Below are 25,794 nucleotides of genomic sequence, written 5' to 3'. Positions count from 1 at the left end.
CATATTTTTAATTGATATAAATACTTATTGTTTCTGAACAGTGACCTACTGTTAGGGCTAATCTCAGTAAGGACATTACCGAGCATTGAGTGGTCAGCATGCTTGAATAATAATGCTCACTTTATTCAACACTGTATGTGGTAACACTGTGGTATTCAACACTGTATGTACGTCTGATGTAAACAGCTAAAATTCTGCTGCCTAGCAAAGCTTATGTAGGGTTTACCAGGAGTAGCACTTTGCTAATTGGCACAAACGGCTTTATTTTAAAAAGCAGCATACACTCTAAATATATTAGGGTTACTCGTGGATTATTTTAACTTCATGCCACAATTATACTTGTTAAAATAATGACCATGCAGATCCTTGTAACGCAAGGCGAATTTTGAAGGAAAATGATATTGTTCAGAACTAACAATGCTTGTCTGAAGGGAAACATAATGATACATCCCATTATTATTCACACAATGACTCAGAGCACCTACCTCTGTGTCAGAGACAGTTGAAAGCATCTTTTTATTAGAAAAACAAATCAATATGCTCTAGGGCTTACAATAACTGCTGCAGGCAATTTGTATTATCACTCCTTTCACAGGGATCCACGCTTAGAATAACTTATGACAATTAATACTATGAAACAACTGATTGTCACAAGTGATGAGTTGTAGTGCCTTTTTTGATAAGCTCAATCAAGTGAATTTCCATCAAGTATGCTACATCATTTCCACTTGTGGGTAAATACAATTGCATTAGACATGATAAAATATAGCCTTTACATAAATGTGGGTGCTAGCATCATTCATAAAATATTAACTGTAATCAAGATCTATAACTTACTTCCTGAAAATGCACAAAGTGATGAACATTGAGAAACTTAAAAAGAACTAGATTTTAGGTGCCCTCAGTCTGGCTTTGGGTTTTCAATTTACCATACAAGGATGCACTGAATGTTTTTCAGAAGATAAAGCAGAATTGCACCACTTTATACTAAGCAAAAAACTTTTTTTAACCTTTTTAATGTAGAGAACAGCATGTCAGTACAATAACAGGCAACTACCCAAACAATAAATGAAAACAACACAATTAAATGAATTCAGAACAGGAGTACAGTAAAAGCAATAGCAATATTGATGCCAAAGGTCCTTAAAGCCATCACTGCAGCTGGTTAAGAATCTTACCCAATTGAAATGCATTTTATAGATTAAGTGCACAAACCATTTTGATCAATTATGTTAAGCTGGGTCACTTTTAAGTAAATTCCATTAATTTTTGTGCATTCCTAAATCATTCTTGCCTGAAAGCAAGAACAAAAAAAAGTCACCAAGAGAACAACAGAAGATGGTAGCCAGCAGCAAAAGGCAAAAAAAAATGCCTTTTAAAATTTCAAATTTGATTCATCCCTGTTCCTCTTAGGTCAATATAATTTACTCATCAAGAATCTGTTTGGTATTCACAAGTTATAATCTTGTTATGCCTTAACATGTTTGACATTGCACTCGATTTGTGAAGTGGCTGCTGTCTCAAGGCAAATTATGCATTTGGAAACTTGATTTCTGAGCTGCAACAATTTGTGCACAAAAAAGATAAAGTAAATATCTGCAAAACTAACTTGTCAAAATAAACAAGAAATAGGGATGAGAGAGAGAAATTGCCTGGCACAATATTGAAATACTCGAAGAGACAAATTTAAATAACTAGATTTTACAAATGCAATGAAGAAAGAATAAAACTTGTTTAAAACTATACTAGAACTTACTTTATTTTTGGGATTGGAAGTATTCATTACACTGCGAGTTTCTTTTCCAGTATAAATTACCACCCCTATCACAGTACCTGCAAAAAAAAGTAACAATAAAACTTCATATTTATGAACCAAAGAACTGGTGGCAAGTTTCACTGGTAAAGAGTCTGACTTGACAAAATTATGTATCATGTTATGCAATGGCTTGTATTGCAAAATAATGGGACATATCATATCAATATATAGAATCCACAGCCAGAAAATTCATGCTAAATTTTGGAGCTTGGCTTTAGAACAGTCGCAGAAAAGGATTCAATATATTTGAAAACTGAAAAAAAATGCAAATTAAAAAAATCATTTCCAGAATGGAAAGCTGTGACACTTAACAGGGGTTGATTGATCAATAACCACATCTTATTCATCAATGGCCACATCTTACTCATCACCATCATTTCAGCTGAATTTCCACGATATTTTCCAAGTAATTATTTTTAAAGATCAGTATTATTAGAGTGCACACCCAAAAGCACATCGAAAGAGCTCATTTAAAAAATATATTTTTGGAGCCTTCTAGGGCACAGATAGAAAAAAAGTAAGATTCAGTGAATCACGTTTGGCAGTTAGGAAGACGAGAGGAATTAGCAAACAACTCATTAAAGGTACTAAATTACGGTAGAGACAGACCAGCATCACAATGAATGTTGTTAACAATTCAGAATTTCAACCTTCCGACATTAACAAGCTATGAAACACACCAGCGTCTCTGACCTTTACTTGCCCTCTCAACACTAAAAATAATAGTGTGGAGCATACCAAGGCACATATTATTGTACATTACTTTAAAAATTGGTACTCAAAGAAGATTAGAAAAAATGTACAGTTTATTGTTTCATCTACCAATTAAGAAAAATCTGTCAGGAGCATTCTGCAGCTGTACTACAGAAATCACTTAATTTTTGTCATTTGGCCTCTGGTATGTTTTCATATGCATGATACTCAGAGGGTTAATTTTCTTCTGGCACAGAATGTCTGGAAAAATGTCTTAATGTACTGAGAATTTGTGAATTTCCCTGTGGTTGATAGTTACAGACAAAATCCTGTTTAGACACACAGTCACTACATATTGAGGTCAATCTGTGGGTCAAGGTCAGGCTAGGGAAGAGTGCTTAGGGAATTGCATGGGGAACACCTCAAAACCTTCAGCTCCTATTGCCGCTGCACCGACAATTACAGAGGAGACAGACCACAAATCAATACTGTGGAGGATCACTAACACCAGACTGATGTAAGTATATGAGGGTTCAATGCACAGTGGAAAAATAAGATACAATAAATCCAGACGATAAGTGTCCCATTAGTATTTTTATTAGTTGATGCAATTTCTGAAAGGTTTATTAATAAGGCATAAGTGGTATATTGATACAAGAACGTCCCTGCTGGATATTACAAAGCAAACCTCAAGTATAATATAGCAATGTAAATGGAAAATGCATTCATCTGGCATTTGTTTCAACTAATGGGTTGTAATAAACCATCTTAGTCTGTTATTGCTTCCCCAACAGAGGGAAAAATGCCAATTCCCTTATTCCAATTATTTAAAATTGGGGTGGAGCTCTGCTCTATGCATTAGGTCATTAACTCACTCAAAAAATACTTGTAATTAGACTTGCTTATGGAAAAAAAGTGCCTGCACATTACTGTAAAGATTTCCTACAAGGAAAAATTAATGCAATGCAAAGCTGCATTGAAGTGAGCTTCATTGCAATCAAATTTTGCAGTTATCTAAAAATAAATGGTTTAAGCGATTACAACATGCCTACGCCCACTCAAATGCTTGTTATTTTGATTACAGGCTACCACCACTACTGAGAGAGAATTTGGTACAATGCTAGCCATGCAAACATAGATATTATACTGGATTACATTTCTGAGGATCACCTCTATAAGACTGCCCATTACTGCCCCTTTTTCAACTCATCTCCTGCTGAAAGCCTCATCCTTGTCTTTGCTACCTCTAGGCTTGACTATTCTCCAATGCTCTCTTTACTAACTACCCACTTGGCATCCTCCCTAAACTTGAACTCATCCAAAACCATGTTCACCATATCTTAACATGTGCCAAGTTCTGTTTAGCCCTCACCCCTGTGCTCACCTACACTGGCTCCCAGTGCAAGAACCTCTCAATACTAAAACTCTCATCCTTGTTTTTAAATCTTTCCCTCACCTTCATCTCTGTAACCTCCACCAGCCATATGACCCTCAGATTTCAGAGTTCTTCCAAATCTGGCCTCAGCCTCCTTGGCCCCAAGCTCTGTAATTTCACCCCCCACCCCCGCCAAAACCTCGTTACCTTTTTCTATGCTGGTTGAAACCAACATCAAACAAAATTTTTCTCACCTGTACCAATATCTCAAGCTTTGTTAGTTAATGCTTCTATGAAATGCCTTGGGATATTTTAACATGGCTAAAGATGCTATATAAATGCAAGTTGTCATTTTTATGGATTGAACAAAATAATAGAATTATTTATGCAGATATGAACTAAATGGTATGTTAATCTGTGATAGCTAAAAATGCATGGTACAACTGGATTCAAACAGCTGGAAATTTAGAAGAAATCCAATCTAAAGCTTTATGGTAAATAAATGCCTTTTGGGCATCACTTAAAATATTACAGCTCTACTGAGTGCACCATCTGCAAATAACTTGTGAATAAATGTGAGGATGTATTGGGCAACAGGACTAGAAAATCTTTCAAAGAAGTCTTACAGTCAACACTTTAGAGCCAGGAGTTAAACCCCGTAGTTAATGTTTTATCTGTCCTACATTCCTTTTATTTACATTTCTGTTTAAACACAATGCACCGACTGTGAAGTATGGGTGCTTCCATTTAACGACTGGTATTTAACTTTATTCTTTATTACAGAACCCACCCCCAGATTATTAGGATTCCTTCAGACTTCATATTCTCTCTGTCACAAAGACTGCCCACTCCCACTTATGTAATATTCCCTTTTTCCACACTGGCCTCATCTATCTGCTGCTAAAACTCACATCCAGACTCAAATATTCCAATGCTCTTCTTGCTAGCCTCCCATCTTCCACCCTCCATAACCTTGGGCACATCCAAACTTCTGCAGCCTATATCCTAATTCACACCAAGTTCTGTTCACCCATCATCCTTTTGGCTGCTGATCTATATTGATTCCTGGTCTTAATTTTTAAAAAAAAACCTTAGCTCAGTGTTCAAAATTCCTCCACAGGTTCATCATTCTCCATCTCTGTAACCTCCCTTAGCCTTACAACTCAGAAGTCTGCCAACTCCGGGTTCTTGTGCATCTGTCATTTACTTTGCTGGTCACGTCTTCAGAGTCTCAGTTATGAGCTTTGGGATTCTCTCCCTAAACCTCTGTCTTTCCACTTCTCTCTCCTTAAAAACACTGCTCAATTTCCCTCTTTGACCTAGCATTTGGTCACATGTCCTAACATCTCCTCCTTTGACTCTCAATTTCTCTCCGATTCCACTCCTGTGAAGCACTTTAAGATGTTTATGATAAACTAAATAAATACTGTACACGTAACTGTAGGATTCATACAGGCCAAATATTTCAGTTAGACAAGAAACCTGTATTCAAGCTGTACCAAAAGGCAAATACTTGCCAGCAGAGCAGAAATATCCAAACAGTATCAACTTCATTCTTCTGGTGGCATTTTAATTGAAATTAAGACAGACATATTTCCACATTCGCAACTATACATCATAAGAAGGGAAAAACTCAATGGCTGCATACAAAGTATATGAAAATCATGTGAGGTCTCAATCTTGCACCAAAAGATGTCTGATGAGGTTAGGCTTTAAATCTATTTCACTGGCCAGGACAAACTGATCTACAAGTAGGAGAATACTGCAGATGGGCATGCATGGAACATGCTTCAAGATAAGGTTTAGGAGATGTAAATACTCAAATACTCCAGGAGTACTGCAGAAGGGAAAGTTCAGAAACTGACCCTGATGAATTTCTTCCTTTAAGTGCTGCACACTATATCATCAGAGGTTTTCCTAACGGTCTTGGGCGACAAGGGCTGAAGTTTAAATGCTGCAGTGCACATAGATCTTTTAACAATACATTTTATTTGCAATGCACAAACTGCATTACTCTGAGAGGCGATATAATGTTCTTGCCATAACCAGAAACAAATCAGAATTTATCAAGATTTTAGTAAAACTAGCATCTTTTTACTTTGTGACTTTTATACTCTTTAAGCTGTTAGAAAAAAATCAGAATTGCATTGAACTAATTTTGTTTCAAGTCTTTTTAAGGTCACTTTACAAAAATATTCAACTCAGTTACCAAATTTAGTTCTCGAAATACATGCAATTGTGTTAAAAAATTTAAAATGATTCTCCGTCAACCAATACTAAAAGCAACAGGATAGGCTTAATAGAAAATTACATAACCTGATGCTTAACTATCTCCAAATGACTTTCAAATAAAATCTTACATTCATTTTGGTTTAAAAGAAATGCTATAAACTTCAAAGGGTTACATACTTAATGTCAAGACATTATCTACGAGTAACCAAATAACATACTCACCAGAAGCTACTACTGTGCTGGCCCAAAGTGTGTTTTCTGTACTCAGACTTTCATGGATGAAAGGATCACTATCTTCCTGCAATTAATTAAATGCAAAAATATTTTGCATTTGTGCAATAAAAAAGGGCAGTGTTAATATAAAACAATGATTTACCAGTAATGCTTACAACTGCAAAACAAGGTCAACAGGCTTTATCCTAGGGTGATTAATCTTCAAATCAGATTACAATAGGCTGTGCAATTTTTTTGCCTTACTGTAAAGGGTCAGAGAAACAATTGCAAGAGGAGTTTTTTTGCAATGGGATTCCTTCTCTTTCTCTGCAAATTTTCTTCCCTTGCCCCTATAGGCATCAGTTACTTGCTGGTGTGCAGTTCCATAAGTAACTTAATCACTTCATCAAGTGACCATTGGTCAACAATGGTATCTACCATGTGGGAATCACCTGTTGATCTCGATCCTATGCTCACCCCTTATCCAGCAGGGCTCATTAAATCATATGCAAAAGTCGGAAACTAGGTTAGATCTTCCTCTCTGTAACCCAAGGCACCAAGGCCATTTATAGTTTTGGCATCACTGCTTGTGGCTGAGATCAACTATCTTTGTGCAGCTGAAAGATTAATTCTAGGACACCCCTGGTCTCTACAGCTCAAATACACACCGAATTAAAGAGTCAGTGGAGCTAAACATAATGTTACTTCAAAAGAAGCTCTTTCCTAATGCTTTCTGCATAACCATATTAAAGCAACATTAAGATCATAATCATGCTAATTTAATGTTGTTTGAGAAACACCACAGTTAGCTCCTGGAATATACAAAGAATTAGTTAAAAGGGATGCAACAGCCAAAAGCTTTAATTAGCTTAGGATGCACTATCCATAACATAGCCTGTACATTAATATACTTCAGTGACCAGCCAATAGGTTTTCAGTCACAAAAGTAACATGGGACAAAACTGTTATATCTTCGATTTCTGTTTTCATCATAACTATTTTGCTATTTGGTCAATGTCACACACATTAGCAGACGTCATGTTTCATAATAACGTAACAACAATTGCTGTTAGTAGGTAAATGCAATTGGGTGGAACTTCCTGCACAAAGCACCAGCGTTTCTGCCACCCTTGAAGGACACTTTCAGCCCCATGATGTTCAGCTATTCAGACTCCTCAGAAATAAGTATTTTCTTGAAACTGCAAGTCAAAAACTAGCACAATAAGTAGATGATCATGTAAACTGAAGCGGTTCAAATATCCCCCACACGAGAGTTTGACCAGCCTGACATGAAAAATATATATTTTATATAATGTGTATACATTTCAACGACAACTGCCTATAAAATTTCACAAATGATTTTTGCTGCAGTTCCTATAGTAGCTGTTAATCATAGTTTCACAAAAATACAATTAGATAAGATCAAAAGATTGATTCTCACAACTCGCTCATTTCAGAATGCGCCTGCTTTTGGATATCACCTGTTCATTCCATCAACTGAGGCAATGCTATTGTAATATGTATTGGGTCAAATTTTCAGTGGGGGAACTCCATGCTATTCCTTCAACGGGAGTCCTTCGCTAAAACGTAGCTTTTCCATTTCAGGCAGGGTTGACACCCCCCTCCCCCCACCCCAACCCCCCACCCCCGGCTCGGGGGTCGGATCCGGCCCGTTGCACTTCTTCATCAGGCTCGCAGGAAGATTTTCAAAGCCCTGCCCCACCCCCGTGTGCTGCACTCTTAGCCACCCACCGCCATGTTCTGATGCCTGAGCCTCAGCCGCAGTCACCATAGGCCCAGGCTGTGAAGAGAGAGCAAGGCCAAAGATGCAGGAGCAGGAGCGGAGGGCATGAATGGGAAACTGCCAGCTCTCGATCGGGTGATGAATTGTGAATAATCCAGGGCAAGGGAGAAAGGGAGCAGGGCACCCGAATTCATCGGTTGCTCAGTCCCCTCCCAGCTCCACTGGTGTCAGCACCACGGCAGGGGCTCAGTGCTTGCAGACTAAGGAAGAGGCCCAGGCTCCAGGCCCAGGTGCAGCCTTGGACTGGGAGTTGGCCAGAGACTTGAGTTGTTGGGTCACTGCCCTAGGTTGGTTTGGGGGTGAGACAGAGTGGGAAAGGAGAGGGAGAGACAGAGTGACACAGACAGACAGAGAGGGAATGGGAAAGGAAAGCCAGCAAAAAGTTGAGCTGAATTTCAGGGGTGCTGTGATTGAGACACAGAAGCTGTGCTACGCATTAAGTAAAAGCAAATTCAGCCATTGTATTAAAGCAGTGGGTGAGTTGAACGTTTCTGTATTCTCTCTTAAAAAAAAAGCTTTTTTTAATGTGTATGGGGTCCGTGACTGATTTTGTCGTAGGTGCAAGTGGAGTGGCCCTTGATAAGGGAAAGGTTCCCACCCGTGATTTAACAGAAACATGATACTGACTATGGTTGGATTCTACTGCATTTTTGGATTTAACAACTGTTTCACTGTGAATCAGCACCCATTCTGTAGCCAAGAATACTACCACTGGAGGCTGCACTCAATTAGAAACGATATCAGTAGATGGCAGACCAGAAGCCAAATTTAAATATTAGGTCAATTTGTGGTTGGGGGGGGAAACGGGTTATGTAGGGTCTGGCCACCCTCCTGGGCTTCACTTTGGTGTTGGAGTCACTAAACACAGGGCAACTGGCACACTAAAAGTTGTGAACTTGCTTATTTTTCTCACCTAATCTTAGAGTAGAGGAATGGCTCTGACCAGAGTTGGGTCCAAAGAATTATATTTCCTTTAATTAATTTTCAAAGCGTAGGTGGGACTGGCAAGGAGAGCATTTTACACAGGATTATGTAGGATATATGGTACAGAGACAGGCCATTTGGTTCAACCAGTCTATGTTGGAATTTATGCTCCACTCTAGCCTCCTCCCATCTGTTCCCATCTAATTCTACCGTTGTAACCATCAATATTCTCCCTCACATGTTCGTCTAGTTTCCCCTTAAATGCATCTATACTTTAACCACTTCCTCTGGTAGCAAGTTCCACATTCTTACCACTCTCTGGTTAAAATAAGTTTCTTCTGAATTCCCCATTGGATTTCTTGGTGACTATCTTAGGTTGATGGCCCCTAGTTATACTCTTCCACACAAAAGGAATCATTCTTTCTGTATCCACTCTACCAGAACCTTCAGCAAAATTAAATAAGGGCACTCCTCAGCATTTTTTTTTAAAAACAAGAGTCTCAACCTGTCAATCTTTTCTTAATACACACATCCAAGCATTTCTAGTATCATCCTTGCAAACCTTCTCTGCACCCTCTCCAATGCGTCTATATCCTTTTTATAATCTGGCGACCAGAACTGAAAGTGTCGCCTAAGGTTCTTTTCAGCTTTAGATAACTTCCCTACTTTCCAAAAGCCTGAGTGCTTGGTTTGCTTTTTTATGACCTTGCTAACTTGTGGCGCAACCTTCAGTGATTAGAGCATTTGTACTCCAAGATCCCTTTGTTCTTCCACCCCACCCAGGCTTGCAAGTAATGTAGCCTCCTTATTCTTCCTAACAAAACATTTCACATTTATCTGTGGTGAACTTCATTTGCCAATTACGTGCCCATTCTACAAGATCCTTAATGTCCTTCCATAGTTTGTTGATCCATCTCAGCATTGACTATCCTCTCAATTTGGTGTCATCCTTAAATTTAGAAATTGGGTTTTCAATTCCATATCATTAATGTAAATTCTGATCACTGATCCTTGTGCTACACCTCTTCCCAAGATCAGCCACTTTGAATAACTACTCTTTACTCCCACTCTCTGCCTTTTGCCTTGAAGCCAGCTAGCAACCCATTGTACCGCTTGTCCCCTGACTTAGCATTCTCCAACCTTATTCATTAGTCTATCATGAAGCACCTTATTGAAGAACTTCTGGAAATCCAGTTAAAGTACATCTACTACAATACTATTGTCTAATTTCTGTTACCTCCTCAAATAATTCAATAAGGTTAGTCGAGCAAGATTTTCTCTTTTGAAATCCATGCTGATTCTTCACTGAAGGTGGGCAAAGGCAATGCTTTTGCCCGTTAGTCTGTTTGTAAACAATATCTCTCAAAAACTAATGGACGGATTTCAATGAAACTTGGTACATATATAGGGTATGGCCCAAGGAAGAGCTGATTAGTTTTTGGTGAAGATATGGATGCAGATCCAGATCTTGGAATATCTTAAAGTATCTGTAAACACTGGAAGATACAATAAATTGACATTTTTTAAAACAATGCTGTGGGTTGTTTTATTTAGAATGCTGTAGATTGTTTTGGCTATTGCAAAGGGGTTTGTCACAGCTGTCAAAACGTGTGCAGAGTTTTCAGTGCAGGTTGCTGGACGTGGATTGGCTTGAAGGCTTCCAAGTAAGATGTAAGCTTGGAATAAAAATATTTCTTTTTTCAACTTTGCAGTTACAGAGCATCAACCAGACAGGGAAAAGCTTCAAGAAAGAACTATGTAATTGTGATAACGTTGAGTTAATATAACATGGAGGTATGCGCTCCTCGTGCCCTCTTCGCTTGTTATATTTCAAATTTCTAAATGTTCTTCTATTCTCTCCTTTAGTAAGGATTCCATTTTTTCCCCCTACCACTAATGTTAAGCTGACTACTCCATAATTCCCTGGATATGCTCTGTCTTAAATATACTTATTGCCATCACTCATTGTCCTTGAGGAAGTTATGCTGGGCCGCCTTCTTGAACCACTGCAGTCCATATCGCAAACGTACTTCCACAGTAAATTTAAATGGGTAGTTCCAGGAATTTGACTGTACAACAGTGTAGGGACAACAATAGATGCCCAAGTTAAGGTGGCGTGTGATTTAGGGGTGGTGGTGTTTGGATGCACCTGCTGCTCTTATCCTTCTAATAGCAGAGCTTGAAAGGTCATTGATGAAGCAGCTGTAGATAGTTAGACTGAAGTCACTGCCCTTAGGAAGTCCTGAGGATGTCCTGGGGCTGAGGTGATTAGCCTCCAATGACCATAACCATCTTCCTTTGTGCTAGATGTAACTGCAGCCATTGGACAGTTTTGACCCGATGTCCAGTGAATTCAGTTTTACTAAGACTCCTTGGTGCCACATTTGATCAAAAGCTGTCATTGTAAGACTAAATGGTGGCATGCTCCAGCAGTCGCTGAGGAATTAACCTAGGTTTGGTTTCACCAAGGTAGAGTGCAAACAGGTTACAGCTGAGGAAAAGCACAATGGAAAAATGTGCAAAAACTCGAGTAAATTACAAAAACAAGTTCAAACTTACGAAGCCTTTAAGAAAACATGCTGCCTGGAAACTCAAAAATGACACAAATATTTTAACACCATTTGACAGGAAATAGAAATCAACGAATCGTAGTTCAAATCAGGTCACAGGAAATATCTATTGCCAATAAGGGTGATGTTGCTTTAAGGGAGGAGTGGGTTTAGAAATAGGGCCACACACTAGAATTAGGCCTTGTGAATAAGCAAAGAGGGTGGGGGTGATGATTCTTTAAAGGGTACCTATCATCCCAAATCATTTTCAGCCTTGAAAAAATAGCCTTAAGGTTAATCTTTGATTTCCACAAACTCTATTCCCAAGCCATCGATTTAATTCTCCTAGCTAACCAGTGTTTCAGGCTAAACTAGACTGTTCCCAACATTGCCATCCTATCTGACTACATTGAGCTTTGACTCCACACTGTCACAAATACCGCCTAATTCCACCTCCATAATATAATCCATTTCTGCCTCTGTTTCAACCTAACTGCCACTGAAGCCTCATCCATTCTTCTGTTATCCCCAGGTGCAGCTATTCCAATGCTTTCCCAGTTAGCCTCCCACCTTCACCTTTAACTGAAGATCATTCAAAACTCTGCCACACATATAGTAACTCGGACTAAGACCCACTCACCCATCACCCTTGCTCCCTGACCTACACTGGCTCCCAGTCCAGCAATGTACCAACTTAAACATTCGCTTTCTCATGTTCAAATCCCTGCCTTATCTCTGTAACCACCTCCAACCCCACAATCAGTTGAGAACTCTACATTCCTCCAATTTATATATCTTGTGCATCCTCAGCTTCCTTCCCCCACCGCTGGCAGTCATGTCTTCCATTGGTTGGGCACTAAACTTCTGTTTTTCTCTCTCCTCCTTCAAGATACTCTAAATCCTGCCTCTTATCAAACCACTTCTCCAGTCACACACATTTTTGACATAGCATTCTCAGTTTCTACCATAATCTACGGGGTTGACAGCATGGTTTTTGATGCCAGCACAAGGCTTGTGTGTTAAGGTTTGGGAAATACACATTCTGGAGCTGCAATCTTTTCAGTCCCAGTGTGTAGGGAGCCCATAGCATTATTACCTTGTGTCATTAGCACATAGAGCCTTTGCAACAGTCTTTGCAAAGAGCCTTTACACAAAGTTCATTAAAGGCCCACTACTATGTGTATTAGGACAATGCACATAATGCATCTAGTGCATGTAATGGCACTCTAAACGCCGAGTGCCTATTTGAAACACATGCTTCAAGAGAGGTCAATCCATAAGTTAGAAGGCACCCATTGCTTTGTGGCACTACCCTGCTAACACAAGACCTCCTGCAGCATGGCCTGCAATGTATGAATCAGAAGATTCTTTTTTTAAAAAAAACTAGTCAAATGTTTTCACAATGGCTGATATCCAATAATCCATCACTTCAACCAGTGAGCTTTTTTCAGCATGTCATGCACTGGAAGTGCTGTCTAAATATTTAAATTGGCTGACCTCATTATGGAGTGAGATCAGTTTGTACCCACAGAGCACCAGATACGTCAGGATTGCACTAAGCGCATTTCAATCCAGATTTGCTGAAGTAACGTTGCAGTATTGATCATAAAGTCAAGCACTCTAGATTAGCAATGGCTGATATTTTGGAACTGCTTGATTTCTTAATAGTGTGTAATGCACTCAACATACCTTTGTTGATTATTTAAAGCTGGATAAAATCACAACTAAACCTTTGCAACACAACTCAAAATCCTCTGAAAAAGTGTACAAGTAATTTATATATTTTCACAGTGCACAAGTAATTTATATATTTTCACAGTGCACAAGTAATTTATATATTTTCACAGTGCACAGGATGTTTGTTTTATTACTCACATATGCACAAGTAGGACTGTGACTAATTATGAATATAAATAAATGTGCATAGAAACCTCCTACGCTTGTAGTGATTTAAGATATATGATCTAAAACACTTCCAGTCAATTGCCAATCATACAAAAATCAAAAGTATGCAGTGGTAGTGAAGTGAATATACTTCAGTTTACATCCACACACTTGTCTTAATGGTCAAGTTTTGCCAGTTCCCTGCATGCCACCAGATTAATTGTCACGAGGTATTCCATTTCAGAAAGTAGTTTCATCTCACTTTCTAAATTAAAAATGTATCTCACTTGAGTGGTGCTTCCTAATAGTTTATCATAAATCAATACAAATTGACAACTATCCAGAGTATTTCTGGCCAGGCTGTCTCATTCTAGTGGATGCAGAGAGCCATTAAAAATATGACTGAGACATAAGGCAGGACTAGGCCATTTGACCCCACGAGCCTGCTCCGCCATTTAACCAGGTCATGGCTGATCTGATTGTGGCCTTAACCCCACTTTCCTGCTTGCACCACCCACCCCGCCACTCATAACCCTCGACTCCCTTGTAGATCATAAATCTGCATAACTTAAATATATTCCAGCCTCCATCTCCAGACACCAAGGTGAAAGACCATGGGTAAAGGCTCATACTGCAGGATATTACGAAGATTTTAAAAAAATGTAGTTTAGAAGACAGGATAAATCATGAAACAGTGGTTAGTTGACATAAATCTCACATTTTAAAAGCCTGCAGATTGGAGGAAGGGAAGTCTCATCACCACAAGGTGTTGTTGAAGCAAATAGTAAAGATTTATTTCAGGGAAGCTAGATAATTATACGAAGGAGAAGGGAATAAGAGTTATACCAATAAGAGTGAGATGAGAAAGACTGGGAGGAACAAGAGTGGATGGACTGGTTGGATCAAATGGCCTGTTTTGTGCTGTATTTTCTATATAATTCTATGTAAAAAGTTAAAGATGAAGGAATTGAATTGGAGTTTTGAGATCCCGCAAAAGTGAGTTAGAGGAGGAGATAGTGTAATGAGTCTCAATTTCAACACAGTAGGAAGGAGGAAGTTTGCATAAGTAGTATATTATATATGGAGCTAAGAACAAAAGAAGCAAGTTCAATGGCTATAGCATGAAATTAGGGAAATGTTCAACACATGGAAGCTAGACCTGCTTCTTTCAAGAAATATGAAAGTAAGATATTGCTTCATTGAAGACAAAAAATATATTTATGGTATTACTCTTAAAATCTAGCACCTAAACACTGGGCTATTCACAGGAACTGCACATCAGGTTCCTGCCACTTCTATGCCTTAAACACTAAACAAAAGCACAAGTGCCAAATGACCCTTCTTCTGCTTGGCAGTCTTTAGCGATTAGATCTGATGAATTCAGGTTAGATGCCCTACAACAGGGTTGAAGAACACTAACAATTCGTATTTGAAAGAAACAGACAGCTGACAGCACTGGTTAGACTCTCTTCCGTAAATGGAATTATTTCCACTAAACTAGATTCTTTAATGATTTAAAGGACGATATTCAAATTTTGAGAGTCCACACAGAGCACTGAAGAGAAGATATAGCACCAGGTACTGAACCTTTCAGTACAGCATTGAGGGTCAGGATTAATATCTAGGATGTCAAAAGCACACTCAGTTTACTATAGATAGACTAACAATATGCACCATCTAAGCTGGTCTTTTCTGGCCACACACACAACACAGTGAATGGCCCAAGGTAGCAACCCTTTCATTAACAAAATAGAGAGTTACTGCTCTCAGAAAACAAAATTTTAATTCAGTATTTAAACAAAGGCTTTTACAGAGTGGTGAGAAGGGAATTCACATTAAAAACATCCTCCCCTACCACTCCAGATGTTACTACTTTAATATAAGAGCAGTGATAGGAATAGCAGCTGTTTAAGGAGGTTATAGGGTTAATGCTTGTGCATCTATATTAAGAGAATAGAATGTTAGACAAATAGTTGCATTGGATGCAATAATAGGCAGTGATGAGGACACAGTTCGTGTTGGATGATCAAGTAATTGTGCATAGGATAACATATAGAATTACAGATGACACTGGAATAGAAATGGAGTAAAGACTATTCACATGATCAAGTTTCACTATGGATTTGCCTTAGTGTGGTTTGTCATAGTGGCAATTCAAAACAATGATGACTGAAGAGCATTCTTTCCTGGCTTTTTGTGAAATATACAACATTAGACACTACATGATATTTAACATTTACAAGTTATGAGAAAGACCCAGATTAAAAAGCTCTCCTTCGTGAACATATTTAGGCACCCCTCCTCTTTTCATCAATGCGGCGTTTTCCTCCCTGCTGTGAAAATTGCAAGACAGCTGGTAGTTGGTGGTGGTGTGATGAAGTAAAGCGAGCTCTTAAACTGAAAGAATTTAATAACTTACCTTTAAAAAAAATTTTTTTTGCCCAATGAGTGATGCAGCATAATTCTACTTAAATGTGCTACTTGTTAATGTTATGATAAATGTATTGTTATGGTTAAGAATAAGTATTGGTTGATTAAGTATAATGGGCGCATATAAATGGGGAGTGCTTGGACATTGGGTTAGAGTAGGCAGCAGACATATGTAATGTTGTATTCTGTAAATAAATGAACAACCAAGAAAAGGATTTACGTCTAGTTTCATACTTCAGCAGCTGGCTAGGGATCCTTTTATCGCTACGAAAATGTTATAATTGCATTGCATATGATTTTCTTATTGCTATTTGTGAGAATTCACTGGAACTTATGTCAGCACCGGCTCACTGGTCACACTCTCACATGACTCTGGAGGCTGTATTTCAACTCTTACTCCTGGGATTGAGCAGATTCTGGGCTGACACTATGCAGTATGGAGAACCAACTGCACTGCTAGAAGAGCCGAGGTTTGGAATGAGGAGTTAAGTCCATCTGGTCTTTCAAGTGCATGTAAAAGGTCCCATTGCACTATGTGAAGCGCAGGGAAGTTCTAATCACGTCCTGGTCAATATCTATCCTTCAAATAACATCACTGAATTCGGATGATCTGGTCACTTATTGCATTGCTGTTTGAGACACCTTGCTATGTGCAAATTGACTGCTGTGATTCCCTTCATTACAACAATAATTACATTTCACAATTACTTCATTGGTTGTAAAATGTATTGGGGCACCCTGGGGTAGTGAAAGATGTTGGCTTTCTTTGGGTGCTAATTGACAAGAGAAAACGTAAAAAGTCCAAATATACCCTTCCTAATTCTGATTCCTGCGAATCAGTTATAATATGCATTGATTACGTCTTTGGTATGTTTCAATGCTGGTAAAACATTTGAGAGAAATGTTCTGAAATTAGAGCTTTTAATATTGAAGACTTGTAAATAAAAATCTATTTTTGAATGTCACAAAAGATAAAAATTTGAAGTAAAAGATTTTTAAAATTGAGAAAAACTACTACTGCAGTTCCTACAAATCAACTGCTCCCTCTTCTATACCATTTGATTTACTCAGCAATTAAAATAGTTATAATTTTTAAAAAAACAAAAGCCTAACCCTGATAACGAAAATGTGTCACTATCCTTCTATGTTCTGTGGCACAAACTTATTTTATGTACAATGAATGTGAATGATTTAAGAGGTTCTACTTAAATATACAAACAAGAATAATTCTAATGCTCTTGTACTACCTCTAAGGAGATGAAAGCAAGCATTAGAATGATCCTAATACATTATACACTTGTTGTTACAGACCCTTCATTAAAAAAATCAGAACTTATTTGAGTTTGGAGGGATTGATACCTTGGTGCCAATTTATAATAAACATAACTGTAAGGTGAAGTTTCATTATTCAGATTAAGTGCAAAGTAAAAACAAAGTAAATTAATGTGATTTAGCCCAAACACAAAACAATCTTTAAACTTGGTATCAAGATGTAATTCCAGTTTTAAATCAAATCATGTATTTCACTACAAGTTAAATAAAACATCAATAACTAGTTTGGCTTGTGAAGTCTGTAAACTGACGCACAGATTTACTGAAGAATTAAGTTAATTCTGAAGAAAATCCAAGGTGAAATCAATTGCAAGCTTTTGCATTTATCTATCATCAAAATTACAGTACATTGCTATTGCCTTTTTGTATATGTAACTTAAATCAGATATTGATTTAACTGAGTCAGGCCCCATTGAAAAATGCAACTAGATTTACAAGTATAAAAGAAGTTTCAAGCTGCATATCACTTGTGGTTTGTAACGTACTCACATTAGTTAATTAGTTAATTTGGAACAATTTATCAAGAAAATTATTAACTTTTGTATCAATCACAATAACCAACTGTATTAGAAGTTATCATTCCAAAACAGTTTCAGAAATACAGTAAAATATACAAGATGGTTATTTCATTAACTGAATGAGGGCAGTTCTAAAACCAGTCATATTAAACACAAAACTGAGGGTATAATAGTGCCCTGTTTAGTCAGGATTTAAGAATGTGCTTTTGCAATATGAGGTATTCCTTTCAGTTTAATGTTAATTGTAACACCGAGCCCTGAAGCTAGTATTTAAATTAAGTTAACGAAAATACAGTCTTCATAGTTCAAACACATCAAATAACTTTCATGTATTGTAATAAGCAACAAGTATTTCCACTCGATGAAGCATCAGCTAACCACAATTGATTGAAATCACATTTCTCAAATGTGAAAGGTAAAATTCCTTCTAGAATTACTCTCTCATTTAATGGCTAGGTAACTGTGCGCTAACAGATTGCTCATTAAACTCAAGTACAAAGTAATGGGTTTTGTACTTTATTTCCATAATAAAGATATGATAGAGTTGGCAATGTCTTACCCTAAGGAGTAATCTGCCTGCTATGCTGTAGCTATCACAATATAAAGTACTATCCAACATTTTTTTTTCAAAGATCTAACATTTTTATCATCTGATATGGAATTGATCTTTACACATTATGTAAACAAAACCTTGGATACAATCAAAAATGGCCTAATAACTTAAAAACTGAGTCAACCTATCAAAAAAGAAAATACAAATCACACAGAGGATGTAGAAGAATAAATCAGAACAGGAAATGCTGTCTTGCTAAGCCTAGTGTGTGGCCAAGAATGGAGCCAATAAACAATGATCGCCTTTGTGGTATTGCTTTCTCCACAGACACGTTTTCAGTCACTGCTAATCCGCTATTAATACAAATTCAAAACTGTTGCTGCTTTTACTAGAGATTGGACAGTAATTATTTAGCCGATGACAGTTCATTCATGCTCAACTCTGTAAAGTTACATTAGTTAACTGTTCTCGGTTTTTATTTTTCTCCTCACTGCAAAAGGTTATTGAAATCCAATCTCAAAAAGAACTTTGCATTGAGCATTAGCATCTGCGAGTTTTCCCAGCAACAGCAGCTTTTTCTTTACTCCAAAATGCGAAAGGCAAAGTCAATGGCAAAGAAAACACAATATTAGAAAATTAACAGCTGTAACTCTAGTCCCTAAATTTATTGTAATGGAATGCTAATTATTTAAAAACAAATATTTAGAATTACACATCATTTATTTTAAGCTTCCGGTTTCTTAAACAAATTATCCATAAAGCTGTAACAGCTTCCAACTCACCCGTGTGAAGGTCCCTTCAAAACTATGAATGTCCATTTGTGGCTTCTGAGCATAAACATGAGCATTGATTGTAAAAAGATCCTGTAAATTAAATTAAACAGGGCAGAGAGTCAAAAATGGGGGAAAAAATACTCTATTCAAATGGAGGAAAGGTATAATTGAGGTTCTATTAAAATGTCTTAAGATACTTATTTAGAAATGACAATGTTCTTTCTTTCTTAAGTATTAGAAATGTTTAATTTAATGCCAAAAAATATAATTCATGGAGAACAGTGTGGCTTTGTATCAAGATTTCTGCATTTTAAAAGTAACAATGAATAATACAGGGCATAAATTCACTTCACAAAGCAGAAATAAAAAAGCGTATTAGAAAGTGTGGAAGTACCTTTAACAGAAAACATTTATGTAAGAATTACGGTATTAGCATCAAAGAGGTTTTTGTCTACCTTCTTAAAAATTCTGAAAGTTCTGTCCTACCCTTATGTTTAACAAGTTAAGCAATGAATGAACGTGTTTAAGCAATTTCTCTTTTTTGTGAAAAAGTTTGGGAACAGTAATGCGATAACTGACTGCTAAAAACATTGACTTTTCAAAGTGTAAATAAAACATATCTATAATCACAATTCAGTGTATTTCAATTAGTTGGCTTTCATATAAAACTAATACATTACCATGGTGAAAGTTGCCATTAAAAATTTTACTGTAGCTTATTCGTACACCTAAAACGAACAGCAATCCATCCTTTATCATAACCAGTTAGTTTTGTGTGTCCTTTGATTATATCCTTTTTTAATGAGACTCGATATAAAGGTGATTGCCATTACACAGGGAATCAGGCACAGGTTGCAAATAGTGTGAAAAACAAAACATATGCTTGTCAAAGGAAACAAAACAGTTTGTGTTCACGTCACAGAACTTTTTCCCAAATTCCCAGTCACTTGGCGCACACGTTACACCCAAGGTGATGTAACTATACTTCAATTGGGGAGTGCAAAAGCCTACATCCCCTTAACAAGCAAGCACAGGAGAGATGATAGATAGGATGCACCCCACCTCAGAAAAAGGTTGGAAATGCTTCAAAGTGATCCAAAAGCGTAGAATACAATGAAGAATTTGAATATGAGTGCCATGCTTCATAATTCAAGGTAGACAAATCTACAGGAATGCAGATTGAAATGAGAAAAAACAAACATGCACAGAATAGAGGACTGACCATTAGCAGATCTAGAAAAAGTCAAAGATTTAGCTGATTTGTGGCCATTAATTGAAAATGTCTGTCAAAATGAAGCCAGTTGCAGTAAAATTGAACAAATACAAGGATACATTTCCAGGGTATCTGAATATTGGTCAGGACAAAAGTTGCAAGTTATTCTAAGATTGAATTGTGTGGGTAATTTTGAACATTTCAGGTTAATAAGGGCAGTGATGCATTCGAAGGCGTAGAAGGAGCAACAAGGAGAATTTTAGGAGTAACAGCTTTAGTTTACAAAAGACTTGCAAAGCCAAACTCGTTTTCTTTGAAGAGGATTCAGAGAGAGGTAAAAAAAAAAATATATCTGGATCTTTAAAATACTGTAAACAAAAGCAACCTATTGGATTTGGCTCATAAGCATTAGAATCAGAAGGCACTGATTGAAAATTTATAGATATCAAGTGAGATTACAAAGAATTGCTTCCCCTTCAGAGTGGTGGGCTTATGGAACAAACTTACTTCAAAAGGGGGTTGAGCACGTCATAGTAAATTAGGTTCGAGGTTATTAGGGAAAGGAAAAACTCGAGAGCAGGTCAGCAATGAATTCTGTGGAAGTGAGAATGGATAGATAAATACTCGAGATTTTCCTGGATTACTCTTGATTGTAAAGAATTTTGCCTGCGACTAAACATAAAGTAGAATGTTCCAAGCCTATGCAAGAAACGGGTTTTTCTTTCTCCTTTCCTTGTGTTCATAAGCAATTAATATTGCCTATAGCTAAGAACATGCACATGCTTTTTAAACAAGTAAATGTCTTCGTAAAGTTAGCATAACAGTTTGATTATATTTCAGTTTAAATATTTAGGTCCCATAATAGTTCACTGGATAAATGTACCAAATAGTGTGGTAGTGAAGCATACAGACCAGGAATATCCCAGAAACCAAAGAACAGCAGGAAAGCTAAGTCAAAAACAGAAAATGCTGGAAACCCTCAGCAGGTCAGTCAGCATCTGCAGAGAAAAGGGATAAGTTAACGTTTCAGACGTAGACCCTTGGTCAGAACTGAAAAATATTACAGATGCGCAACATTCGAAAAGTAATAGGACACAGAAGTGGAACAGAAGAAGAGCAGCATAAAGTGATTAGGTAGAAAACAGGTGATGGAGACATCAGGAATGAAATAAAGAAATTGAAGACATTTACGAGACACAAAAAGTGTGCAAATTGCTAAAGGTGATGGGGTGGGATGATTCAAAAGGGGGTTTAAAATGCTGGCTAAGCAAGAACCTGCCATACTGCAAGCACAATCCATTCCTCCGCTGTAACCCATCCTACACTGCCAGCTCTTCCTGGCAAACAAAGTGGAGTCAATAGTTAAGGTCTGAAGTTATTGTCAATATTAAGGCCAGTAGCTGCAAAGTGTCCAATAGAAAAAGGTGCTGTTCCTCAAGATTCATTTGAACAGTGTAGGTCAAAGGCAGAAAGGTTGGAGTGGGAATGAGACCAGGAAATTGGAGTGGGAATGAGACCAGGAAATTGGAGTGGGAATGAGACCAGGAAATTGGAGTGGCAAGCAACAAGGGACCGAGTAAACTTAAGCTGTGTAGTAAACAGCATACTAGCTTAGAGGAAGTAAACATAAATAGCCTTCTTGCACAGCAAAAGTGTGCCTGGTACCCTGATGGTGGTGCAAGAGGTGGTGAGCTAGTATATTGCTTGCACGTAAAGTGTCAGAGGAATGGGAGGAGGTAGGGCAGTTTAAGAGTGAACCAAGGTATTGTAGAGGATTTTATTAAGCAGAAGGGAAGAAAGAGAGAAGGTGAAAGTGGGTGGGATCATGTAAGGTAACAGATCTAGCACATGAAAGTAGCAGCCAGTGGGGTGGAAACCAAGGACAAAGGAAAGTCTTTCACAGTTGCAAATGAATGGGTGATTAGGTGTTCCATAAAAGCTCAACCCAGACTCAATTCCTACAGTCTATTTCTAAAAGTTCTGTATCTTCCTATTGGGTATTTGTCAGCCCTCTGGCCTCAATACTGGTTTTCATAACTTTCAACCTTAACCACAGATCCCAATTTCTCTGCCAGAAAGCACTGGTAGCGTGGAATGAGTGCATCAATGTTTGCGGTGGGAGAAAGAAGTGGAAAGAGAAAGGGGGACAGGCGGTTCCAACAGAACAGCCCGACACCAAACAACTGCGTGTTGGCAGTGGGACCTGTCCCCTTGATGTCAATCTGCTTTTTTCTTACTGCTTTGGGTGTTCACACAAACTTAGTGTCTCATAATCATATTTAATTTCTCTCATTATGCCTCCTATTACTCCAGTTATTATCAGTTCCGCCATTTAATCCTTTTCAACATAGGGACTTTACAGCTCATTGCACGTACCCAGTTGTGTGCTTCCCTATCTTCTTCCCTTTATTTTGTTCCATCTTACATGTTTTCATCTGTAATATATTCCAGTTCTGACAAAGTGTCAACATTAGTTATGTTACTGTGTCTGCTCTGTTCAGAGGTGCTGACTGTTTCCAGCATCTTCCATTTTTGATTCAAGAATACCCTTGGTTTGATTCATGATCACAGACTTTGTTAAAAGCCTCAGTAATGTCCTAATGTGGACATTAGGCAAGGATAGGGTCAAGCTCAGTTCTGATGCAAACCACAATCAGGTAAACTTGGTACTGATTTTTGAGACATAGTAAGAATGTAAATTGGGCAGGGGCAAGGTATAGCGTTACTCCCACCAGAAATACACTTGCCCAACTTACAAACGCTGTTGGTTTCAAGCACAAAATTGAAGCTCTCCACACAACAATCCACAGCTTCCTTTCCAAATGCATATTAATAGTTCAAGCGTAGGCAGTGATTTCCAAAATGAAGGGGATTACTATCAATGCATGCAGTTTAAAGATTGTACTAACTGATGGGTGCAAACAATTTACATTCATTTGTTAGAACCAAATTGTAACAGAAATGGTACATAACTTTCAAAAATCTGCACACCCATGCAGCGATTTCCAACTGAATTTCAAAAGTAAGGTGTTAATCTTAGACATCTGCGATATGATGTTTAGTAAAATGAAACTCCTTGATCCTGCAAGATTTCCAGATGCTGGAAATGCTGGCAATGGAAAATTTATTGACGGAGGCGTACCAGCGATTGCAAATGGAAATGTGGGAATTATTTCATGTGACTACAAATTTTTTTTTTCTCAGTAATGGACTGCAGATAAAATTTCAGCAAGCAGATAACAACATTGCCCACAATCAATAGCCCATGACAATGGAAAATGACCAATGGCAGTAATCCCTTTCTCCCAGCATCAATGCAAATAAAAAAAAAGTGTGGCAAGAATAAAATAAGAGCAACTACTGAACACCAACTCCAAAATTCACTCCTTTTCAAAAAGGAGAGTTAGTTATGCACCAACATTGGAAGTGAATTCCTGGCATCGGTGCTGCTCCAACAAAGTCACTTGCTAAACCACCCAATCTCTTCACATCGATTTCAGGCTACAACTCAATCTGAGCTAGTCTCCTAGTCTGCCAGAGTTGCCAGTCTCATCATTACAAAAACACAATGTCAACTTCAATCTCTTCCTTCGGTGTCAGCCTTGGCACAGTGGCAGCACTCCGATTCAGGGGTGAGCGTGTTATCAATAAGCCAAGCCTGACATTTCATAAGATCATCAAAAATAGGAGTAGGCCTTTCAGCCCATCAAGCCTGCTTCACCATTCAATAAGATCATGGGCTGATCTGATTGTGGCCTTAATTCCACTTTCCTGCATACCACCACCACCACCACTGCTTGCCCACCCCACCTCCCACGCCCCACGACTGATAACTCTGAATTCCATAGATCAAAAAACTGTCCAGCTCAGCTTTAAATATATTCATGGCCCAGTCTCCACAGCTCTCTTTGGAAGAGAATTCCAAAGACCAACATCTCAAAGAAGAAACTCCTCTCATCTCAGTATTAAACTGTGCCCCCTAGTTCCAGATTTCCCTATGACCATAAGGCCATAATATGCAGGAGCAGAAGTAGGCCTTCCGCCCTGAGTCTGCTTCACCATTCAATTAGATCATGACTGATCTGATAATTCTCAATTCCACTTTCCTGCCTTTTCCCCATAACCCTCGATTCCCTTACTGATTAAAAATCTGTCTATCTTAGCCTTGAATAAACTTAACGACCCAGCCTCTACAGTAAAGAATTCCACAGATTGACTACCTTGTGAGAGAAGAAATCTTCATCTCTTAAATGGGTGACCTCTTACTCTGAGATTATGCCCTCTGATCCTAGGCTCTCCCATAAGGGGAAACAACCTCTCAACATCTACCCTGTCAAGTCCCCTAAGAATAGTGTTTTTCAATTAGGTCCCCTCTCATTCTTCTAAACTCCAATCAGTACAGGCCCAACCTACTCAAACTCTCCTCATAAGAAAATCGCCCATACTCAGGATCAACCTAGTGAAGCTTCTCTGGACTGCCTCCAATGCCAGTGTATCTTTCCTTACATAAGGGGACCAAAACTGCTCATGGTATTCTAGGTGTGGTCTAACTAGTGCCCTGTATAGTTTTAGCAAGGCTTCCCTATTTTTAAACTGCATTCTCTTTGAAATAAAGGCCAACATTCCATTTGCCTTCCCTATTACCTGAACCTGTTTACTAGCTTTTTGTGATTCATGCCCAAGGACACCCAAATCCCTCTGTGCTGCAGCTTTCTGAAGTCTTTCTCCATTTAAATAATATTCAGCTCCTCTAATCTTCCTGCCAAAGTACATAACCTCATTTCCCACGTTATATTCCATCTGCCAATATCTTGCCCACTCACTTAACTTGTCTCTATCACTCTGTAGGCACTCAATGTGAAACTCATTACTAGCCTTCCCACCTATTTTTGTGTCAGCCACAAACTTGGCAATTTTATATTCACTTCCCTCATCCAAGTCATTAATTTATACAGTAAATAATTGTGGCCCCATCACTACGAGGGGAAACATCCTTTCAGCACCTACTCTGTCACAACCCGAGTCCTACATGAGTCAATAATATCACCTCTCATTCTAAATTCAATAGGGCCAAGCTGTTCAACATTTCTTCATAAGGCAACCCCTTCATCCCAGGAATCAGCATAGTGAATGTTCTTTGATCAGATCATAAATAGTTGAGGCCAAGCACTGATCCATACAGCACTCCACTCATCACAGCTCACCAACTTGAAAATGATCCATTTATCCCGACTCTGTTTCCTGTGAGTTAATCAATTCTCGATCCACGCTAAAATATTACTCCCAAATCCATGAGCGCTTAACTTGTGCGGTAATCCTTAATGTGGCACCTTATCAAATGCTTTTTAGAAATCCAAATACACTACATCTACTGGTTCCCCTTTATTCACCATGTGCATAACATCCTCAAAGAATTCTAATAAATTGGTCAAACACGGTTTTCCTTTCACAAAACCATGATGACTTTGTCTGTTTGCATTATGAT

General features: G+C 38.1%; 1 protein-coding gene across 5 annotated transcripts in view; it reads right to left on the bottom strand.

The window, feature by feature from the left end:
- The window catches only part of atp9b (ATPase phospholipid transporting 9B), a 273,915-nt gene that overhangs the window by 112,952 nt on the left and 135,169 nt on the right, over positions 1 to 25,794 (bottom strand). For all 5 annotated transcript variants that reach the window (XM_041189970.1, XM_041189971.1, XM_041189974.1 and 2 more), the window contains 3 exons: positions 19,106 to 19,186; positions 6,339 to 6,414; positions 1,757 to 1,833 (listed from right to left, as the gene is read on the bottom strand). In XM_041189970.1, the coding sequence (XP_041045904.1) occupies positions 1,757 to 1,833; positions 6,339 to 6,414; positions 19,106 to 19,186 (234 nt within the window). The remainder of the gene's footprint in view (positions 1 to 1,756; positions 1,834 to 6,338; positions 6,415 to 19,105; positions 19,187 to 25,794) is intronic.

Source organism: Carcharodon carcharias, chromosome 6, assembly GCF_017639515.1.
Source record: "Carcharodon carcharias isolate sCarCar2 chromosome 6, sCarCar2.pri, whole genome shotgun sequence".
NCBI classification, from domain to species: domain Eukaryota; kingdom Metazoa; phylum Chordata; class Chondrichthyes; order Lamniformes; family Lamnidae; genus Carcharodon; species Carcharodon carcharias.
Note: the sequence above shows the minus strand (reverse complement) of the source record. Positions and strands in the feature narration are given on the sequence as shown.